At 37.9% G+C, this 23,963-nt stretch overlaps 1 protein-coding gene across 1 annotated transcript; it reads right to left on the reverse strand.

Moving 5' to 3' along the window:
* Positions 1–47: 47 nt before the first annotated feature.
* LOC126171011 (6-phosphogluconolactonase) lies at positions 48–19,285 on the reverse strand. Its single transcript, XM_049920766.1, has 4 exons — positions 19,017–19,285; positions 18,713–18,913; positions 12,696–12,979; positions 48–2,330 (listed from the first exon to the last, which is right to left on the reverse strand). Exons 1-4 carry the CDS (start codon positions 19,141–19,143, stop codon positions 2,220–2,222), a joined length of 723 nt encoding a protein of 240 aa, XP_049776723.1. The 5' UTR covers positions 19,144–19,285; the 3' UTR covers positions 48–2,219.
* Between the last annotated feature and the right edge of the window lie 4,678 nt (positions 19,286–23,963).

Raw genomic sequence — 23,963 nt, forward strand, 5'->3', positions numbered from 1 at the left:
TTTGTGGACACTTTGAAGATGTTACTATACAGGAATAAAAAAATAAATAAATTATAAAATCTTGGTTTTATTGTTGAACAAATTATGAAGAACAGTCTATTTAGAGCAATACAACAAGTAAACATTAAATCACCACACCACAATTCTAGTACAATCTGAGACATGTTCTGCAGCATTTGCCCACAAATTTTCAGGCTATACAACATGTGTATCATCTCTAAAGCAAATGATTTATGACATTAGTTTTATGCTTTGTTACATCACCAGTTTACTACATCCAGAACACAAATTAAAAATACTGCATCTCTGTCATAAAATATGGCACATGAAAGCTGAATTTAGTAGTGTGTAAGAAAATATTTTGAACTGTAATTCACTGAAACCATAAACAACAATATCTGTTACACGCATTACAGATTGGTAACTGTCTGCAGACCACATTATTTAAAAATACAGTAATACAATATTTCTGGAAAAAATAATATTGTGACACTAAATTAAAAAAAAGAAACAGTACATACTTGGCTGCTTTTACTTTATTGCAAAGTCAGACTGAATTCTCTCACAGAAAAACAACAGGTAAAATAACTCTTAATATCACTAGCGGTAGTGGAAGATTAAATGCAAGCATATTCAACAAAGATGACTTTACACCAAACCATTCACAATCTATATGAACAGCTACTTAATATCAAACTCCAAGTTTTATCAACACAGAGAGAGAGAGAGAGAGAGAGAGAGAGAGAGAACAAAGTGAAATGGCACAGAGATCACATAACAGATAATTATACAACACATTGTGGTAACAGAGACTAAAAAAAAATCATGTATTCCAATACTCTCTGAAAGGGATAGTACACGAGATTTTTCTACAACTCAGTCCAGTTCCTCCCAGCAACAGGAATGATATGCAAATTTCATTGTGGAAATTTTAAAATAAATGCTTGCCGTTTATATGATGATAACCCAGCAAGTTGACTATGAAAGCAACTACATCATATTGTTTACTTTACTTCACACACTGAAAAGTTCCCCTTCCCTCAACAAAGTAATCTCATGCTTACTGACCTTATTTGCTTCCTGCTTTGTGTTACCATACAGACAAATTTTACAAACACACACACACACACACACACACACACACACACACACACACACACACACACACACACACACACAAAAGCTGTACAAAAAGAAAAAGCACAGAAATGTTATACCTGACATTATCTAGATAATATTTCTAATTATTTATGCCGCAGTCTTTCAATACATGTAGATCTTTCTTTGTTAGAGACAATCCATCAGTCGTGGGTAATGTATTAATGCTGTTAAACAGAACAAAACAGCACCATTTCCTTCACTAGACGACAAAGAACAAAACTGAAAATCTACACTTGCATACGAAGATAACAAATTTATAAAAAGCTGAGGAAATGCATTATTACAAAAAGGAACATTAACTTGTAGGACACTTCTACCGTCAATCAGACTGAAAAATTGAAATACTTTTAATATAACAAGCTGATTTGTATAAATTCTTAAATGTACGTCTGAACTTTCATGCTGCCTGCTGATATGGTATAAAGTGTTCTTAAAGCATTCCAGTAACCCTGGAAGCAGTTGTCTTATCATGGCCACAAAGCTGGTCTCTCAAAAAACCACACACACACACACACACACACACACACACACACACACACACACACACACACAGAAAAGTACAATTAACACGTTGGTAAAAAGTAAGAATGGAGATATCGTATAAAACACAGTAATGTGTCAAAATGTTACTCCTTTACTAAAGTTATAAATGCTACTTCTTACGTAACTATCACAGGTATTGAGATAAGTGGGCCCTCATGTATTTCAAGCATTTCCCCAAATGACATTCAACAATATGCTGAATTTCTGACTGTTTTTGGATGTCAATGCAATTTCACATATTTCTCTGAAACGAAACAAAACTTAATAGAACAGACTTCTACAGTAAGCACTTACCACATACCTCCTCCTCCCCCAAGCTGTGAGTAATAGCTTATATATCAATAGGCAAAAATTACACCAGTCTTTCAACACTATTAAAAAAATTCTGCATGACATGTTTCAGTTGCATTTCTTTGTCATATCAGTTCATCCTTTGGTTTATCTCATTTTACAAAATAGGTGATGTGAGCAAATTGAGTACAGCACGCGTACCAGGGTGTACCATCATTGTTAAGTCACATATCCGTTATATGTGCAGCAGCACTGTTATCAAGAATCCAGTAAAGCTTCCCATCTGTTGGCTTCACTCTAGCAGCTGGCAGAGGCTCTTCGTCTTTCAGGACACGCTACAAAATAAAGATTATATATTGAATCCAGAAGATTAAAAACAAGTAATTTACTTCAGTGATTTCTCAACAGTAAGCTTAATGAATCAATACTCCTTTCAGAGTATCAGAATTAGATTTATTCACACAACTCCATTATGATACACAATTACTGCATACTATAACCAACAGTAGTAATTTTATTACTTGGGTCCTGAAGATATATTGATTGTATGAAGGCTTCTTGATGTTGTTGTTTAAAATTATTCGTGATTGATGGTGATGATAGTGGTGGTCGTAATAATAATAATAATAATAATAATAATAATAATAATAATAATCTGATGTCACTCAACGGCCTAGTTCAACTGGGTGCCACTCTGCCAAGTTGGTTGTCCCTAGCCTACCCCAGTAAGCCTAATGAAAGGGAACCTATAGTTAAATGTGGAAAATGAATCATGTGTCATGTCTGCTGAATCTTTACCTCACTGAGAAGTGATGGCTACGCTAAATTAATAAATTGTAAAATACCACCAACTAAAATGTCTGAACTTCTTTCATATAAGAGTAAAAAATGTTTTTCATTACCCCATGTTCTTTAGCTTTAATATACTGCATGATAGTGGGAAACTATCAATTTTGGAACTAGTGGATCAGTGAAATCTGGCAGCTAGTTTAAAGAATAAATTAGTCTGCCTGGGAATACTCTTAGAAGACACCTCTCTGACTTGATACTTTACAGTACTGTAAGTCTTGTTGATAACCTCACAAAGTACACTTTTGTGCCCTTAATGTGGTCTCCCAGCCCCCTACCACGGCTGAAACACAGACTGATTTATTTATTTATTACTAGAGACCAAAAAAAGGTTCAAATGGATCTGAGAACTATGGGACTAACTTCTGAGGTCAGCAGTCCCCTAGAACTACTTAAACCTAACTAACCTAAGGACATCACACACACCCATGCCCGAGGCAGGATTCAAACCTACGACCGTAGCGATCGCGCGGTTCCAGACTGTAGCACCTAGAACCGCTCGGCCACCCCGGCCGGCTTACTAGAGACCAGATTCCATGCATTTGCATATGCTTTGGCAAAAATGGTTCCTTTTCACAGGTTATTGAATATTTTAACTAAAAACTAGTGACTATAATTATTTTCGCTCTATGTCACAATATTTTACAAATTTAGACGGGCGGTCTCTGACTCTATCGAGTTTTGATGTCTCACAGATACACCGTGACACAGAACTGCGTGCAATCACAAACCGAGAAGCAACTGCCTAGCGAAATCATCACAGAAAAGGAACAGGAACAGGCAGAGTCAATGCTCCTGCACCAGTGCTGTATTTATCAAACTTGACAAAGATTCCAACACTTAAGCTGTAGTCAAGAGTATGTTACAAAACTACCTTTAATGTCACCTTGTCTTCTATTGATAAATCTGAGCACTGCAGTTGTTCTCCCTACAGCTGATCCAATATGTTGATCCTACTTCCCATCACCTCATGAAGTTGTCACTTAAAAAAAAAAAAAAAAAAAAAAATCCACTAGCTTTCAAGAACAGGAGCAGCAGGTTTCTATGCTGCCTCTATCGTCCTGACTGTTCTATGTATGTATTTTATCCAGCATTTATTCACACACTAAGTCACTGCCACTCGTTACACCAAGAAAGCAATTTGTTTGTGTTTTCTTCCCAGTTTCATTCTTGGCTGCACCTGTCAGTTTTTTGTGTGTAAGAGCTTCTGTCAAACTTCTAAGGAATTTTTGTGGGCTCCTAGATGTTTTTTGACTTATTCAACCCAGGTTATAGCTTTTGGTCATTGTGTGCATGTAAAAATTTCCTGGAAAAGACTGGGGATATGTCCTGGGAGACTGTGGACATGTCCATAAAATGTTAATAGTCTGTTTTTGGATATCTGCCATGAAGTCAAATAATTTTCTGTTGTTTTCCAAGGCTTTAATGTGTGACCATCTTCTGTTCTGTCTTGAGCTTAGAATCTTCCCCATAATTTTGCATTCCTCTCTGAAGGTGTTCTCCATGCTGCCTTTATGTACCAAGTCATCCTGTAGGCCCTCTTGATATTTCTAGCTATATTCTCTTTGCTATTGAGGGAGTAGGGTGCTACCAGCTCAGATTGTGGCACCCATTCGAACAAGTGATGCCTGTTGCCTGGGCTTCTTAGTTATTCTCGGGTCATTCCAGTGACTGGCAGGGAAGGCTGAGAAGACCAGCCTTGCACATGGAGTTTCAACAAAGCTCACAATCTGTAACATTGTTCCCAGTACTGTTGTCAACATTTGGTTCGGAGTTGAGTGGAAGGACTGAACCAGAGACTCCGAAGGTTCTGTGTCAAGCTAGGCTCAGACTTCCTTGATTTGTGCCATGGGCTTGAGTACTGTAGGGTCTCCCAAATGTGTCTGCTGTGCACTACACATCAGAGGCTGTTACCCAGATGGCTGACTGAGTCTGGGATGCACACAAGGTTTTTAAGATTAGGAGGCACTACATCCAATCCAGATAATGGTAGCTGAAGGAAACCCAGAATTACCAGTGGGAGAATGTTAAAATCCTATCAGTAAACTGCCGAAGCATTTGTAACTAAGTACCAGTATTTGAAGGGCTCTTGAAAAGCAGTAAAGCTCACATAATACTACGTACAGAAAGCTGGTTTGAACCTGAAATTGATAGTAGTGAGATTCTTGGGGAAAATTTAAGTGTATGTGGGAAAGGTAAGCAAATGGAGGTGGTGTATTTATCGCAGCAAACGAGAAACTCATACTTCTTGGCAACACTGCCACGGGCGACTCGTACTTTGAAATGTTGGAAATGATAACTTCTGGTCTTACTGTTGTGTTTGGAAATGAAGATTATTACTTTCAACACGATGGGGCACCACCTCACTTTCAGCTGGATGTGAGGGCTTTTCTCAATCTTACACTCCCTGCCAGATGGATAGGACGAAGAGGGAGTGTGGAGTATCCTGTTCGATTTCTAGACTCAACTCCTCTAGACTACTGTCTGTGAGGTACTCTCAAGAACACAGTTTATGCCGAGAGACCACACACACTGGATGACCTTAGAGAGCAAATGGAGCAAGCCTGTGATGCTATTCCGTTGGGAACAATAAAGTTGGCATGTCGCTCAGTTGTAAGTCGTCATCAACGCTGCATTGCTATGGATGGACACCAGTTTGAACATTTACCACCTTCAGTCAGACCATGAGGCGCCTAACAACACTAAAATTGTATTTCTGACCCCTTTCATTAAAGAGATGTTCAGTTTCAAAGAGCGTATACATTATTTTGGGACACCCTGTATTACAACAAAAGTAATTGTTGATTAGTTTTACAGTAATTTTTAATTTTTATGAAAAATGATTTTCATTCCAATAATTTAAGCTGCATAAATCTAAAGTAAAAAGACTATAAAGCAAAATTGTTTCATATAAACAAGAGTCTGTTTTAAAAGAAATTTCAAATTTTTTTTTACCTTCAAATTTTAGCAGTCAAACTAATTACCTTGCTTGAACACACATTTGACCTCCTCTGAGTAGAATTTAACTGGAAATATTTTCTGCCATAGAGATAACTTCGTTAAATGAAATGTTTTTCGTAAAGCTTGAAAAAGTGAAAAAATCACATTAAAGGGTGGGGGAGGGAGAAGCTCCCCAATAGGGGAGGGAACTTTTCTGTTTTTACTTCTACATCCCTTAGAGTGTTTTCCCAAAGTTTCAAAACTTTATCAATTTCTGCCCCATTTTTCTTAATTTGCCTGGGTTATAGGCGAAATGTTGATTCATCACTGAAGACGACACAATTCAGAAAAATCTTCATTGTCGTGCAGCAACATTTTGTTTGCAAAAAGTTGGCACATAAAATGAAGTTTGCAGGCTTTATAGCTTGTAACAACTGCAAATGATAAGGACTTAGTGCAAGCATTTTAAAGTCTCTATAATGGAAATGCTAAGTCACGAATAGCCTTCTAAGCTGATTTCTTGGGGCTATGCGTGAAAGACTCACCTGTTCAAAATGTGCTTCAGTCACTCTTGGTCATTTCATACTCTTCCATTTGCACCAAGTATACAAACAAAACTGTTTGAGTTGATCTTTCATTTGGTCTATTATTTATAATTTGAATGTAATAAGTGCTACAAAGCATTAAAACCCATATATTCATTTTGAAAAAAATCTGTATACATATCAAAGCTATGGGCCAGAAATGTGTGTGTAGTGTCAATATTGACATAGAAAACCAGATATTTCATGTGTAACAATGCAGTAAGTTTTATTTCCAAGCAGTAACATGGAATTAATGTCAATCTAGTACTAATTGTTCATGAATGTGTAGCAATCTCCAGTACACTCTCCTGGCTATGAAGGGCCTGCATTTATAAGGCTAAGATTGATTATGGGCAATGTCTTGCAAAATGTTTTAGCATAACAAGTTTAATATGAAATAGTGTACCTAAGCAAACACAAGGAAAGTGGAAAGAACAGCCAACAAATATTCTTAGCAATTAATCAGCAAGAGGCTGACCACCTCTGGGACACACTGAAGATATGGGAAATCCATAGGTTCTTGAGGGTATAGCATGATGAGTGGGGCTGAGGTGACACCTGAGGGGCCAAGCTAACCTCCAGGATACTGCCAGGAAAAAAGCTGGCAAGATGGAAACCAGTACTCTTTGCAGAAATACATCTGTAGTGCCTGTCATCAGTTTGCCGGTTACACAAAAAAATAGTTTTTTTTTTTTGAGTCTGCCCTATGAAGCAAAGTACATACTTATTACTTGTGGTTAACAAACTTTTGTAGACTTTCCATTTAATTCTTTGTAGTTTGTTATCTGGACCAAAAAACTACTTCTAAGAAATACAATTCTAAATAGCACCCACTACAGTGGACAGCTGTTAATGGTCACTTCTTTGGTGTTTTCAGCCAGTTCTGAGGCTGTAAATGCACAGAATTCATTGCAAGGGGCACTCCCTTTGGTCTTGTGCCCTGCGTGTGTTTGCAACCTCATGACTGACTGAAATAGTCCATTAAAAACTGTCTACTGCAATGAACTTCATGCACCACAAGAGTAAAGGCAGATAGAAATTTTTCTGTGGCTCGACCACAATCCTGTCTCGTAACTTCCGTTTCCAGTAATGCAACTTACTACTTGACCACCAAGCCCAACACAGACTTTAAGAAACTAGTATATGGATGTAATGTACTGAGGTAAACTTGGTAAGTCCGCGTACAACAACAATACCATTCAGCAATTAGGTGAGAACTTTGAAATCCTACAGGTTATAGTGACATGACAGAAGATTTACGAATTCCTACAGTTAATTTCTTGATAATGGAAATAAACTCTTAGAACAGGTCTCTAATCATTATTAATAATTAGTTATTTATAGCAATATTTCTAACATGTTTCAACTACTGCCACATCAGATCTGAATTTGTAACTCCTGAAACTTGGGTGAAGGTTGTATTTAATCATAAAGCAATGTAGACATTATTTTTGCAATTTTTTAAGCTTCATTTCTTACTGAACTCACCCTTAAAACCATTGGTCCCTGTGCTCTGTAGATGGCAAACAAACACACCTGTCGAACTCTCCTCATTTATCAGTACTTACGAGTACTGATAATGAGGGTATTTCATTACATCAACAAACTTTTTATAATCTGTTTTGGGCCTAAATTAGAATACTGAATCATTACCAATTTGGGCATGGGTGTCCAAAGTCTGTACATCCTTGCCCTGCACATTATATTAACCTTGGTTGTTTCTTAAACAATGGAAAATCCAGGATGGAATGTAACAATATTATGAAAATGAAAGTTGCTACTCATCCATATAGCGGAGATGCTGAGTCGCAGATAGGCACAAAAAAAAAAAAAAACCACACCCCTCACAATTAAAGCTTTCAGCCATTAAGGCCTTAGTCAACACCCCCCCCCCCCCCCCACACACACACACGTGAAGCCTTAATGGCCAAAAGCTTAAATTGTGGGAGTCTTTATGTTGTGCCCATATACGACTCAGCATCTCTGTTATATGGTGAGTAGCAACTTTTCTTTTCATAATACTGTTGGCAGTTTCTTAATTGCATGATGTGTCACCCAATTTCTACTAACAATGTACCATTAGGTTAGCCACCTCCTGTGGGTTATATGCAAATAGCAGTTAAATGCTAGAGAAACAGAATGAAAACTTTTGATGTTGCAACTGAAGCATGCTCAGTTTGGCAAATAATATATATTATTTGTATACCAGTGGTCCTCCCAACTTTCTTCCTCTGCCCATCCCCCCCCCCCCCCCCCGACTATTTTATTTATGAAAATATTAATTTCTTATATTTTCTTTGCCTTATTCTCTGTTTTGCCAAATTCAATTTAGAAGGATTTTACACAACAAAAACTACACGGATTATGATGATGAAAATATGGACTAAATGGTTTATTACATTTTTATTTATTCAAGAACTATGAAATGAACAATATCTACAAGTCAGTAAACCAAGATCACGAGAGCATTAAAAATTTAAATTACAAAGTCCAGTGTGCTAGATGAGCTTGCTTTTGAAAACAAAGTTTCTTAAGATGTTGTGTAATAGCAGAAACAGCCACTCGAAGTTCTTTGCTTACATTTAGCTTCAAATGTAAGTTTGGCTTCATGCCTGCTACAGCTGAAAAGCTAGTCCTGCACAGGTATGTTGTGGCAAAAGGAATCACGATCTTCACTGTATTCTGGCTCAGTTTTGGGAATTCCTTGCTAATATGTATCCAAAGCTCCAACAAAAACACTTCATTACATTTACTCTTCAGTGAAGTATCACAAGTGCAATCAGTAACTTGTTCTTGTTCTTTTATATTTAGACAGGATGGTCCAGGAGTCTGCAGCTCGTGGTCTAGTGGCTAGTCTTTCAGCATCTGGATCATGGGGGGGGGGGGGGGGGGGGGGGTTGATTCCCAGCCAGGTTGGGGATTTTCTCTGCCCGGGGACTGGGTGTTTATGTTGTCATCATTTCACCACCACCACCACCATTCGCGACAGTGGCTAGATTGGACTGTGTCAAAATTGGGACTTTATACGGGTGCCGATGACCGTGCAGTAGAGCGCCCAACAAACCAACTCACCATCATCATGGTCCAGGAGCTTTTTTGAATGGATTGTTAAACCAATAAAATTTAACAAAATCATCTCTGAAATACTTTTCGAAGTGAACTTTTACTGCTGCAAGATGATGATGATGAAGGTGAGTTTCTATCTTCATTTGATTACCAGTGTCCTCTAACAGTGACTAAGGCAGAGAACAAATTTAGCATGCCACTTTCCATTGGGCTTTGTCATAGCTCTAATTTATTTATGGATGCCCTCAACTTTCCATTCCAAGATAATAAAGTTGCCTGATTACCTTGAAGTGAGGTGTTAAGAATACTTACTTTTGCAAAGATGTCAGTAAGTCAAGCGAAGTAATAATAATCCATCTCCTCACACAGTACTTTAAAAAGCCTTGAATTTATAGATTTTGCCTTAATAAGATTAACTGTTCCTATAACCATTTGCTGCATTTCATGAATGGGTGGGATAAGTTATTTACTGGCTCAATGCACCTATTTCACGATATCCCGTTTTGATAAAAGAAACTACTGATCATGTCAAATTCATCAATGAAAGTAACATAAGAACTAAATGAGCACCTTTGTGAATGTCAGTAGCTTAGTCACTTCAAGAGTAAGTTTGTTTATTGATCACCTACTCAAGTAAATAATCAGAAATTCCTGAAATTCGTCTATGCACTGTGTCACTAGACATATGAATACCTTTCAACTGTTGACCAAATGAGTCACCAAACTTTGTTGATACTATATAAATTGCTGCCGCTAACATTAGAGTCTCCGTACCTCTGTATGGTTTTCCACAATTTGTATTCCCATGCAGAATCTGGTAAAAGGCAAAAAGGGCTTTAGAAGTCACATTCGTCATCTTGGTAAAGTTCTTCTGCGTAGACAATAAAACATTTAGTTTCCCCACAAAAATTTCTTTTGGTTTGGTTCCACTAATTCACAATGTTTTGTTTAAAGATGTCTCTGTAACTTGTTAGGCTTAATTCTATCAGCAGCTAAGACTGTTAAACAAATTACACACTGTGGTCATTTTTCACCACTGGCTGGAGTTTTCAGGAAGCCGAGAAACAAACAGTTCACATCATACCTACTAATTTTTGCTTCTGTATTATCTCCCACCCCTCCGCCAGTTGATGGACTATAGGTATCTTCATATCTATCACTAACCAGGAAACAATTTTATGTTGCAGTGAAGTCTTCCTTGTAACATCTGAAAGACTGTAAGAAGGCGTCGAGATGCACAAGCCAAAGCTCTCACTGTGCGCATTAGCTAGGAATTCGGTCACAGTGCAGCCGATGTGTGCAATTCTGTGGCTGCCTGATGTGATCCAGCTCTTCTGATCATTTAAAACAATGCTAAAAATATAACCACGGTTTCATGATCGTTAGTGGTGCCTGGAATAACACTGACATTGGGTGGAATTCAGTTCAGTCTTTATTTGAAGAAAAAGATAAACATAATTGTTTGTAACTAATAAATGTTTATTTACTACACAGCGGCCTCCCTTGCATGCCATTCACATCCCCTAGGGGGTTGCTTCCCACAATTTGAGAACCACTGCCATGCACTGATCTAGGTATAAGGTGAAAACCATATGGCAGAGCAGCCGAAGTGTCAGAAAGAAACAGAACTGAAATTCTTTTGTGTTTTTTTTCCCCATGTTTAACTGACACCAACATGCATTCACCCAATCGCAAAAGTGTGTTACTTGCTCAGTTGAAGCAATGTGTACCGAACAAACACTGACCACTTACAGGGCTTATGAGGCAACATAGTGCTTGCTTCAGCTGCTCATATTTGAGAATGGAGGTGTGGCTTCCAAGATATCAGAATTCTGTCAACTGAGGCCTACAGCAAAATCGCAATTGTGGAGGAAAGATGCGAACAGGTTCCTCATTTGCCCCTCTAACAACAGTTTAACAATAACAGAAAATGGTACTTTTCTTACCATTATTCAAATAACGTTTCATCCACACTATTAAATACACACACACACACACACACACACACACACACACACACACACACACACACAGAACAGTTTTATTACAATTTTTTTTTTCAAATTCTAAGTTCGATTGTTGTTGTCTTCAGTCCTGAGACTGGTTTGATGCAGCTCTCCATGCTACTCTATCCTGTGCAAGCTTCTTCATCTCCCAGTACTTACTGCAACCTACATCCTTCCGAGTCTGCTTAGTGTATTCATCTCTTGGTCTCCCTCTATGATTTTTACCCTCCACGCTGCCCTCCAATGCTAAATTGGTGATCCCTTGATACCTCAGAACATGTCCTACCAGCCGATCCCTTCTTCTGGTCAAGTTGTGCCACAAACTCCTCTTCTCCCCAATTCTATGCAATACCTCCTCATTAGTTATGTGATTTACCCATCTAATTTTCAGCATTCTTCTGTAGCACCACATTTCGAAAGCTTCTATTCTCTTCTTGTTCAAACTATTTATCGTCCATGTTTCACTTCCATACATGGCTACACTCCATACAAATAATTTCAGAAATGACTTCCTGACACTTAAATCTATACTCGATGTTAACAAATTTCTCTTCTTCAGAAACGCTTTCCTTGCCATTGCCAGTCTACATTTTATATCCTCTCTACTTCGACCATCATCAGTTATTTTGCTCCCCAAATAGCAAAACTCCTTTACTACTTTAAGTGTCTCATTTCCTAATCTAATTCCCTCAGCATCACCCAAGTTAATTCGACTACATTCCATTATCCTCGTTTTGCTTTTGTTGATGTTCATCTTATATCCTCCTTTCAAGACACTGTCCATTCTGTTCAACAGCTCTTCCAAGTCCTTTGCTGTCTCTGACAGAATTACAATGCATTGGCGAACCTCAACGTTTTTATTTCTTCCCCATGGACTTTAATACCTACTCCGAATTTTTCTTTTGTTTCCTTTACTGCTTGCTCAGTATACAGATTAAATAACATCGGGGAGAGGCTACAACCCTGTCTCACTCCCTTCCCAACCACTGCTTCCCTTTCGTGTCCCTCGACTCTTATAACTGCCATCTGGTTTCTGTACAAATTGTAAATAGGTTTTCGCTCCCTGTATTTAACCCCTGCCACCTTTAGAATTTGAAAGAGAGTATTCCAGTCAACATTGTCAAAAGCTTTCTCTAAGTCTACAAATGCCAGAAATGTAGGTTTGCCTTTCCTTAATCTATTTTCTAAGATAAGTTCGATTAATATTTTTAAAAATACTAAAAAAAATGAAGAGCTGAGTGAGAAGTCGTCATACCTTGACAATGTCTGCTTTACCAGCACCAGTAAGGGCAAAAATGCAGCACTCTGCATTGTTCACCACAGGAAATGTTAAAGTAATTCTTGAGGCTGGTGGTTTAGGTGAATTAGTTATGGGTGCCACCCACACTGAGGTTTCCTCCAGAAGTCTGTGATCAGGAAAAAGTGAGCATGTGTGCCCATCTGGTCCCATTCCAAGCAACAACAAATGAAACCTAGGTAGTGAATCTGGAGGAAAATGCACTGCCATTTTTTGAATGTAGTCTTTTGCTGCTTCCTCAGCTGGATGGGAAACGAGAAGAAAGCTTCTATAAATTCCAAGTACACAAATACTTCAGAACATGAATTATCCTTGGTATTTTTAAACCACATAAAATACTAATCAATACACATACAAATAATCATCCAGCAAGTCTGGAACAGAGAAAAACTGATGTCTTTGGTAAAGTTATTTTAGAACACTACAAGATCAAGTTGCCCATAGAACACTTAAGAATACTAAAGAACTGCAGTTTTGTTACCAAATTCTATACGGCAAAAAGTAAGCCTTAAACAGAGTCTCGTGTAGTGTTGTGCAAAGGTTCTGCTCAATTAAGTTAAGTGCCCAGAGTGAAATACAAAGGTTGAATGGAAAGTAATGCCTTCACCTTCATTAATTGGGTTTGGATGGGAATATTTTAATAAATCAAATGCAGAAATAATCCTTAGAATGTGATCTTTAATTACCAATATGCACTTTTCCACATAATTCCCAGCCCATTGGATACCTTTCTGCCAACGATGAACAAGTTGTCTGAAGCCATCACGGAAGAAGTCGATACTCTGTTTCCGCAACCACAGTTTCACAGAACTCTCAACGTCTTCATCAGAAGCATAATGATGTCCCATGATTGAATATAGAAAGGTGTCACCTTCACTTTTAACGCAAGAGGAGTTCCTGGCAAGTTTCAAGTCTGTGTACGGTCATTTCAGGAGTCAGCATCCAGGGTGCATTGTGCACAGATCTTCTGATAGCCAAGCAAAGTAATAACGTGACCCACACGTTCTTGTGAAATGCCGATTGTGCTTGCAATTTCTCTCTGGGTGATACGACAATCATCCTGGATCAATCTGTCAACATTTTGCTTGTGAAACTCGGTGGTTGCTGTCACAGGACGTCCAACTTTGTTTGTCACTCAGGTCAGATGTTCCCACCTCAACATCTTTAAACTTACTCGCCCAACGATGCACACTACTCACATCAACACAATCACCATAAACTGCTCTCATTCTCTGATATATCTCCTTTAGGGTGACATCATCTGCTGTCAAGAATTCAATGACTGCACATTGCTCAAGTCACATTGACTGCACAGGGTTTCATACGTTACACTGTAACAACACAACCATTCAGTGCTATGGCTTCCCACCAACTGGAGATGTAGAGAAGAGGCTACAGAACAAGCCAGTACCGGCTGCATATCAATGCTGCGAACTGTTGAAGAGTTATGAAGGCGGGGGCATTACTTATCAACCCTCGCATAAATGGGCAAAACTTCAGTGCCTGTTGATTATATTTACCAAAAGAGCAGCAACACAAACTTTTAAATGGAATCAAAAGCACCATGGACTGTTTACTGAGGCACTAATACTAACAGATGTAAAACAATAATTAAGATCTACAAATAACTGATCCCCATACATCAACTAACTCTTCAAATAATTGCTTATTGTTTCTCTATCATTCCATGGCTAGGCTGGCAATGTGACAGAAAAGTACACTGGAAATTCATGTAATTTTGTTAGTAGTATCATCTACTGTAATACAAATACAGGACTAACAAAACAGATGAATCTGTCTATTGTACAGACATTTTCAAACAGCAAGTTTATGTGTGTGTGTGTGAGAGAGAGAGAGAGAGAGAGAGAGAGAGAGAGAGAGAGAGAGAGAGGGGGGGGGGGGGGGGAGTAGTGAGAGCAGGCAATGCATGATCTGGACAGAGAGGGAGTGGTGCAGATACAGAACAGAACAGGGAAATGATAAGGTGACTAAGGTGACACAGCGGAAACAGGTCAGCAGAGGTTTAGGCCAGGGGGATTGTGGGCCGGGTATAGGGAACAGCTGTTTAGGTCATTTGTGTTGTGGCATGCAGCATTTTCAGCAATTGGATTGTCAAGTTTTAAGTTTGCCACATTCTGGTGGTGGCCATTCATGTGAGCAGAGTTGGTTATTTGTCATGCCCACACAGAATGCTGTACATTAGTTGCAGGATAACTGCTATATGACATGGCTGCTTTCACACATGGACTTGCTTTTATTGGGTAGGAAATGCCTGTGACGACTGCAATAGGAAGTGGTGGGTAAGCCTATGGGACAGGTCTTGCACTTGCACTGACCACAAGGTAAATGACCCATGAAGTGCAGGTTTGAGAATAGGATTGGACAGGGATGGACAAGGATATTCTGTAGGTTGGGTGAGCGACAGACCATTACTAAAGGAGATGTGGATAGGATGTCACTCATCTTGAGGCACAATGAGAGGTAATCAAAGCCCTGGTGGAGAATGTAGTTGAGCTTTCAAGGCCATGGTGATACTGGATCATCAGAGTAGTGCTGGTCGGTGGCTGGTTAACAGATTTACTGGTGTTTGAGGAGCACATGCCACGAGAGATTTGTTTATGGTTGAGCTGGAGAGGAAATTGTCTAATGGCAAAGACTCTGGTAAGGTTATTGGTATATTTTGACAAGTTCTGCTGTTCCACTGCACTTGTAGCATCCATGGATGGCTAGGCAGAAAGGAAGAGAATTTTTGACATGGAATGGATGGCACCTGTCAAAGTAGAGGCACCACTAGAACTTTGTGCGTTCAATGCGGACGGACATGTTTACGGAGCCATTTGAGAGGTAGAGATTGATATCAAGGAAGGTGGCTCGATTAGTTGAGAGGAACCAGGTGAAGCAGATTTGGTAATAGGTGTTGAGGTTATGGAGAAACGAGCACAGGTCGCCCTTCGTCAAGACTGTGCGCATTTGGAGATACATCACTTAAATGTAAGTATTAATTGGATAAATATAATACAGTTATTTTGTTTGACATTCCCATGCAAATTTATTATTATTAACAACATGAATTTAACTTAATAATCTTTCAGCTTTTATTCAAATCTGATTCTCAGAGAAAGCATAATAATGAAAACAAACTTAGTTTGACAACAAAAAGAAAGTGTTACAATGAACAAGACTGAAGGAGAATAGAATATTGCAAGGGGAAGTGTTCACAAAACTTGGTGGAGAGAAAGCACAGAAAGCTATCTACAACTTTTAATCATTTAACTGGCGCACCTACAGTGAAGTTAGAAAGGGTCCTCTCTTGATTGCATCCCACAAGCCAATTCTAACACTCAATGTCATCTATTAAAAGGAAGGTTACATGAGCCAAGTTATAATGTTGTATTGTTAACACACAATTTGATGTATTCAAATAAAGTAATTGCAGAATAGTGTTTACTGAGAGTCATGAGGAGACATTTTACAAACTGGCCTACAGATTGCAATACAATGCAGTGTTATCTGATGAATTCAGGTTCAACAAACTCTTCTGATGGAAAATCATACCTAAAAATACTGCTCAAACAAACAACTCCACATTCACTTTAAGGAATGTGAAACTAGTGGTACTTTTTTTTCACTGTTCCAAATGTGAGAGCTGCAAACATATTTTGTGGTACAGTATTAGGCAAATACCTCACAATTTATGCATGTGAACTTTTAAATTTTTAGATGAATACCGCAACACGCTTTTGATACAACACATTCAACGTGAGATGAACCTAGCATGGATATTGCACGTAAATATTTCATAGAGAAGGAAGGTATTTGTCAAAGCTTATGGTATGCCGTTTCCCGTTGTACACTTTATTGTACATGACTGTGTGCTTAACATACACAAAAATATCTGAATGCTTCTCTGTTATGTAATACAGAGTTTCTAAATTCATCTTGTGATTATAGTTGTTTGTAAAGAAGTGTATTAAATATGAAGCTGACAATGACTGATTCCATCACAAATAAGAAACTGCAGGAAATAAGCAGAAAAGTGGCTCATTGTACAGTACAGCCACTGTAATGTAGCAATTTTAGGTGAGGGGCATTTTATACTTGGGATCCACAAGATAATGGTAGAGGTTTGACATGTATTACTTCGGTGAAGGTCCTCTCAACCTTACTAAGCAATTTTAGAAACCAATTGCCGAATGATTTGTATACCATGCTTTGCTTTATTTCATGCATTGATTGTTTTCTTATTCTGAAATGAGTGAAAAGGCTACTACAGGTTCATCACACATTCCCACCCCGAGTCTCACTATTCCAAATTGTTCAGCAATTGTTATTACAATGTAATAGTTCTCGTTTTGTAGAGTCTCTACAGTCATGATTGTGTGCTGTCACCTTGTGAGAGGGAGGTGGAGTTCGTTCTCCGAATTTCCTCTCTGCTCTCTCAATGGTGGTTTACGTATTGATTTACTTACTATTGTGGCTGGCTGTCATGTTAATGAGTATGCACTATAGTTGTAATGGTGCATATTAAATATTGACAAAACAATGCAATGACTGTCCAAGGCTACATTACAGTTTAATCCTCCTCCAAAACCAAGATTTTGGGGAGGGGAGGGCTGGAGCTGTATTATTACAATCAAGCCGATACTCCTGAATTGGTCACTATGTGCCAAGCTGAATAATAGGGTCATCCTGACAACATAGCACTTGTGTCAAACATAGTAAACTGTCAATTTGCCTACGTTGCACTGTTATTTTTCACGAGGAATGCATTTTCATAAATAAATAAAAAACATTTCCGTCAATGCTGATAAACTTTTCTACAATGGGCTAGTAAAAGACTTACCATGAATATTTGTTATTACTCAGTAACATTAGTGGCACAGTTTTTCTTTAACTACATTTTGTCTATTATCAATCATTATAGGCCTAGCAGGAAATACTTGTATACATATATACTCCATAAGACACCACATAGGGCATGGCAGAAAGTAGCCTACCTTACGTACAATTACCAGTCATTTCCCCTCCTGTTCTCGTAACTGGAATGAGAGAAAAATGACTGTCTAAATAATTTACAAATAAAGTAAAATTTCGATTTGTGTACCTCCCAATGAAATGGTTGTTTAGGACAGACCATTTATTTACTTTTGAAACACTTCTGAAACTGTGAACAATGCATTTGCTATTATTCCAAACTGAAAAAGTGACTTGTGAAGAGTTACCATATTCATCAAAGTAACAATTTGTAGGCCAACATCTTTGATTTTGGTTCACTTTCGCTATCCTGAACAGAACGTAATTTTCCAACAAACATACACACAAGAAACGAACATTTTTGTATGCAAAGGAGGCCTCTCCAGTTCTTTCATATTCTTTTATTGTAATCTCTACCTTAGGACCTACACTGAGAAATCGCGCAAAGGGACTTAATTGTGCTAATGTTTTGGTTATACAGTACACTAAGCAAAACAAAATATTACGAATAAACACAACTTGAGGGTCACATTTTGATAATTAACCATGGAAAAAAAAACAAAAAAAACTACGGTATGGGATCAAGCCTTTCTAAGAGTTTACCGGGAACTAACATAAGCCTATTGTGCTTGTGTCCTAAGTTACTACATAAGGGCCTTAACAGCGAATTATTGTAGAGCAACAAGTCTGCATGGATAAGTGCGTTTCAAATTCCTTGAAGTTGCTCCTGTGTACCGACTATAATTTAGGAGAAATAGGGACGGAAAAAAATCACGGCAGGACATAGAAAAAAATAAAACGGGTTATTAAAATTTTTTAGTTTATCGTACCTATTACTTTTTTAACAGCAGCAGCTTAAATAAATGTTGTAGGCAGTGTAGATTACTGTAAAACTGGCTATATCGAACAATACAGCTATTACTTACTAGAGAAACTATTCATCATATTAATTAGCACATTGATTGATCGCGGCACTGACGTAATCAAAATCAAAAGGTTACCTGTTAAGTGTGGATCGATTTTGATGAACTGCTCCTCGGTAAGAGGTACGGTCCCAATTAGAGAACTCTTGTAAACCCCATAAGTTGAATCCGCGCTCTCAACAGGCACAACCCTCTCGTCACAAAAAAATAGTCTCCACTTCGCCCAATCTGTTTCAATTTTCGGGAGACCAACCGTAAGGAATTTTGTAAGAGATCCACCTAGATACACAAAACAAACTTCATTACGTGTTTTCATGTGATTCGTCTGACGAAGCATGGAATCTTGTATGTAATATATTCCTAAATTTTGTCTGATCATAACCTGACAATCCAACTTTGAAAACATCGTCTCGCTGTATCGCCGTTCTGGCAATGTCTTGAATTAATTCACAGAGTGTTTTGATTACTTCTTCTTCACTTGGGACTATTTTTACTTCTTTCGGTGACATTTTAATAATCACGCGACTTTAAGTACACTTCATCAACTTTCACAGACAAATCTGCAACACTTCACTGACGTTAGAATCCAACCGCCCTGCGTTACGCCACTTCTCTGCCGGCACAGACCAGACGACACTATCACTACTGCCGCAATCAGCAGAGAGCTTATAAGTCATTGACATGGATGACCTTTAAACTACATAAGATTAAAAAAATTCTTAAGTCCTAACTGTCCATTAATGGTAATCAGTCTTTAAACATAAATCCAATAAAAATACATGTAATGATTTTGTGCCGTCCATTAAATTTGCCATTCCCGTTACTAGTAATCGTGTAGGGGCAGAGATCACAAACAAGCGTGGGAATGAAGCAAGTTGAATGTGTGAAGCAGTTCTTCGTAACACGGTTCAGTATTGGAAAATTTAAAGAGCTCTGAAAAAATAGACGTCCTATGCATAACCGAGCACTATACACCCACAGGGTTAGAGGTGTACGAAAGATTACATTGTAGCATCTTACTCATGTAGAACTAACATTGTTACACACACGAAGACAAAACACAAATTCAAAAACATTGAAACAAACAGATTAGTATATTGTATCATAATGTATGCGGATTAAAAAACAAAGTAGATGAGCTTTTTGTTTGTTTGGAAGATTTAAAAACTGAAAATGTAATAGATATACTATTCCTGTCTGAACATCACACAGTCACAGATATGGAGAAGGTAAATGTAAGTACCTAAGTGGATATAATCTTCCAGCACGTGTAAGTAAAGACAATATCGCTAAGGAAGGAGTTGTCATATATGTTAAAAATTATCACAGTGTGGAAAATTCATAAACTAAAAAGTTTTGTGTGGAGCAACATGTAGGGGGTGCACCTGTGAGCTTAAACTAAATAATTTTAACTGTTGATAAGGCTTCACTGGGAAATTTTCAGCTACATCTGAACAAGCTTGGATTCTTTGTTTTGCTATCTGCCACACAGTGGGAAGCAAATTATTGTCTATCGGAATTTCAGTATAGATTTTCTGAGAGTCTGAAAGGAAAAATGATCTTGAAGTATTACTTGGTTCTTTCTAACTGGCGTCAGTTATTGATTTTTTTCTACTTGGGTAATACAGGAAAGCAGCACACTGATAGATAATATTTTCATATACCAAGACAAATTTAACCAAATACATATTTATTCTATTCAGAATGGTCTGTCTGGTCATCATGCACAGTTAGTTACTGTCTACGACATAGCTCCATACAGTAATGCAAACCTGTTCACCAAAATTGGGCATTCAGTTGGTGATTTAACGACCGCAAAATTTAGACTGGGTTCAGGTGTACTGGGAACCTGATGGTACTTTAAAATATAACTTATTTTACAACATGTTTGAGAGTATATTTGAAAACAGTTTCCATAAGAAAACAGTGAAATATAATTGTAAGAAACCATGTAAAAAACAATAGCTTACTAAAGGGATAAAAATATCTTATAACCAGAAAAGGAAAAGTATGTAATACCAAGAAAGAGTAATGAACCAGAAACAGTCAAATATTATAAAAACTACTGTACTATAGTAAGGAAAGTGATTAAAACGTTCAGATATATGTATATAGTGTATGTTATTAGAACCTATGATAAAAAATTAAAAAAATGGAATATTGTTGAAAAGGAAACAGGTAATAGTGGTACAAGTGGGGCAGTGCACAAACAGTTTAATTCAGATTTAACTGGAAGAATGCAGAAGGTTGAAATAAACAATGCTCATAATGCACAAAAATCAGCAGATTCCTCAGACTGAGAAGATATCAAGAATGGGTCCTCTTTTTTCTTAATATGTATTAATAATTTGCCACTTTATATTCATGAAGGTGAAAAGCTAGTTCTTTTTGCTGACGATACAACTACATCAAACACTCCCAACAAACAAGAAATAGCTGACAAAATTACAAATAATGCTTTTTGGCAAATTATTAAGAGGTTCTCTGCAAATGGACACTCATTAAATTTTGGTAAAATGCAGTACATACGGTTCTGAATAGAAAATGGCATAACACCATTAATAAATAAGGGCTTCAGCAGAAGTGTGTAGTCAAGGAAGAATAGTCAAAACTTTTGGCTGTCTGAACTAATGAGAGATTGATATGGAAGAAGTATACTAATGATTTGCTGAAACATTTGAGTTCAGATACTTATACTATTAGGATTATCGCAAATTTTGGTGATAAACATATCAGCAGATCAGCTTACTATGCCTATTTTCATCCACAGTTTTCATATGACATCATATTTTGGAGTAAATCGTCACTATATAAAAAAATATTCATGGAACAAAAGTGTGTAATCAAAATAATAGCTAGAGCCCAGCCAAGATCATGTTGCAGACATTTATTTAAAGAACTACAAGTATTCACAGTAGCTACACAATACAGACACACACATACATTATATCTATTGTGTTGTCTAGGAAGCCTGCTCACTCAGTTTGCTAGACAAACATTCAAACACATTATAGTAATGGGTTTTATTACAATAAGAGAAGATAACAATACTTAATTTTTGGAATTACACAGATATGTTAGAAGCAAAGGGCGACAAATAAAATAGTCAAGCTTCTTCAGTACAAAGAACATAGAAAGGAACAGAGTTGACACCACTATACAAGTTACTAGTCTTGAACCTGCTATTGAACTGGGCTGTCACCAGTCAGTCGTGATGCTTATGCCTGTTGCATTGTCATCCTGGAGAGAGGTTGGCTGGCATGCGATTGGCTGATGTCTTCTCACAGTCATCTCTTCTCTATCTTTCCCGACTGGCGTCCTGGCGCTGACTTTATATATATATATATATATATTCATTTATGAAATTTGTTATTAATAACTCATCCCAATTCAAAAGCAAAATGCATTTAAAAAATGGTTCAAATGGCTCTGAGCACTATGGGACTCAACTCCTGAGGTCATCAGTCCCCTAGAACTTAGAACTACTTAAACCTAACTAACCTAAAGACATCACACACATCCATGCCTGAGGCAGGATTCGAACCTGCGATCGTAGCGGTCACACGGTTCCAGACTGTAGCGCTTAGAACCGCTTGGCCACCCAAGCCGGCGCAAAATGCATAGCTACAGAAATAGGAGAAAGGTTCAACTTCACTATTTTGGGTTAAATCTAGCACTTGCACAAAAAGAGTTGAATTATGCTGCCACAAAAGTCTTTGGTCTCTTACCAAATACCATCAAAAGTCTGACAGATAATCAATCAGCTTTTAAAAACAATTTTGTGAATGACAACTCCTTCTACTCAGTAGATGAAGTTTCAGATATAAATTAGTATGAAAAATATGATAATGTGTTCGATGCAGAAAAAGTACTAAAAGTTGTATCTTATTCATGCCATTTATTCAAAGAAAATTATACATACAGTATGATATACTTTATTAGTAGTGATACATATCTAACCCTTTTTTACTAGGAACCTATCTATAGTCATTTGTTTCTGCAACTCTTAGCGAAAATGCCACATACCATTTTCATCAAATAAATTTATAGTGTGTGTAGTCACTGCTTTATTTCAATGTACAATGCAACTGGTTCCCATGTTTTCAGCATTTCTTTTATTCCTCCAGAAGATTGCTGCTTTACTGTTACCACCTCCTCTTCCTCCTCTGAAGGAGTCTTCTCCACAACTTCCTGCTGTCACACACTGCTACTCTATAAGCTCTTCGTTGGTCATTTGTTGGCTGTGATTTTCCACAAGCTCATTGATCTCATTGTTATCCATTTCTAGTACCATGCGCTTGGCCAAAGATACAGTCTCATTAACTACTGGCTCCACAGATACTGACGCAAAAGCCTTACTATCATATTCAACAATACACTTCACCCAAAGTTCCTTCCAAGCAGAAGTGAGAGTTCTCTTGGTGATCCCTTCCCATGTCTTTTCAGTTATCCTGATGCACATGACGATGCTGAAGTAAAATTTCCAAAACTCTCTGAGAGTGAGATTGGTAACTACAGTCAACTCAAAGCAATGCTCGAAGAGTGCTTTAGTGTAGAGCTTCTCAGAATTACAAATAATCTGCTGGTCCATAGGATGGAGTAATGGAGTGGCATTGGGAGACAGAAATTGGATCTTGATTAATTGAAGTTCTTCAAGGAGGTGTTCTAGTAAGGGCAGGAGGGTTGCCCATAACAAGTAAGACATGGAGTAGCATATTCATCTCAAGCAAATATTTTTTCACAGAAGCACCAAACCCTTCATCGATCCAATCACAAAAAAGGTCACATGTCAGCCTAGACCTGTTGTTGGAGCTTCACATCACATTTAATCTGCACTTCTGGACTTTACACTTCTTGAAGGCTTGTGGATTTCCTGAACGGTAATTTTCAAATCGCCACTTGAATTGGCACAGAACTGCAGTGTGAGATGGTCTTCATTGGCATGTGACAGGACAACACATTTTCCTCTGCCATTATAAAGGTCCGCTTTGGCATCTTTATCCTTTAGAGACACATTTCGTCACAATTAAAAATCTGTTGCGGCAGATAACCCTCAGAATCTACGAGCATTTTGAAGTTGCTGATGAAGTTCTCCTCTGCTTATGTGTTGGAGCTGACTGCTTCGCCTTGCCGCACAATGCTGTGGATGCCAGTTCTTCTCTTCAACATCCCGAACCACCCATGGCTCCCTTAAACACTTCTTCAGCCACTGCTGATCCTGGCGTCTTTTAACGAGGTTGGCGAAAATCATTCTCACCTTCTCACAAGTGCCGCTCTCATTAATAGTGGCGCCTTGCAATTATGAAAATAATGAAACCATTATTTACAT

The sequence above is a fragment of the Schistocerca cancellata genome, chromosome 1 (assembly GCF_023864275.1).
Source record: "Schistocerca cancellata isolate TAMUIC-IGC-003103 chromosome 1, iqSchCanc2.1, whole genome shotgun sequence".
Classification (NCBI taxonomy): Eukaryota; Metazoa; Arthropoda; class Insecta; order Orthoptera; family Acrididae; genus Schistocerca; species Schistocerca cancellata.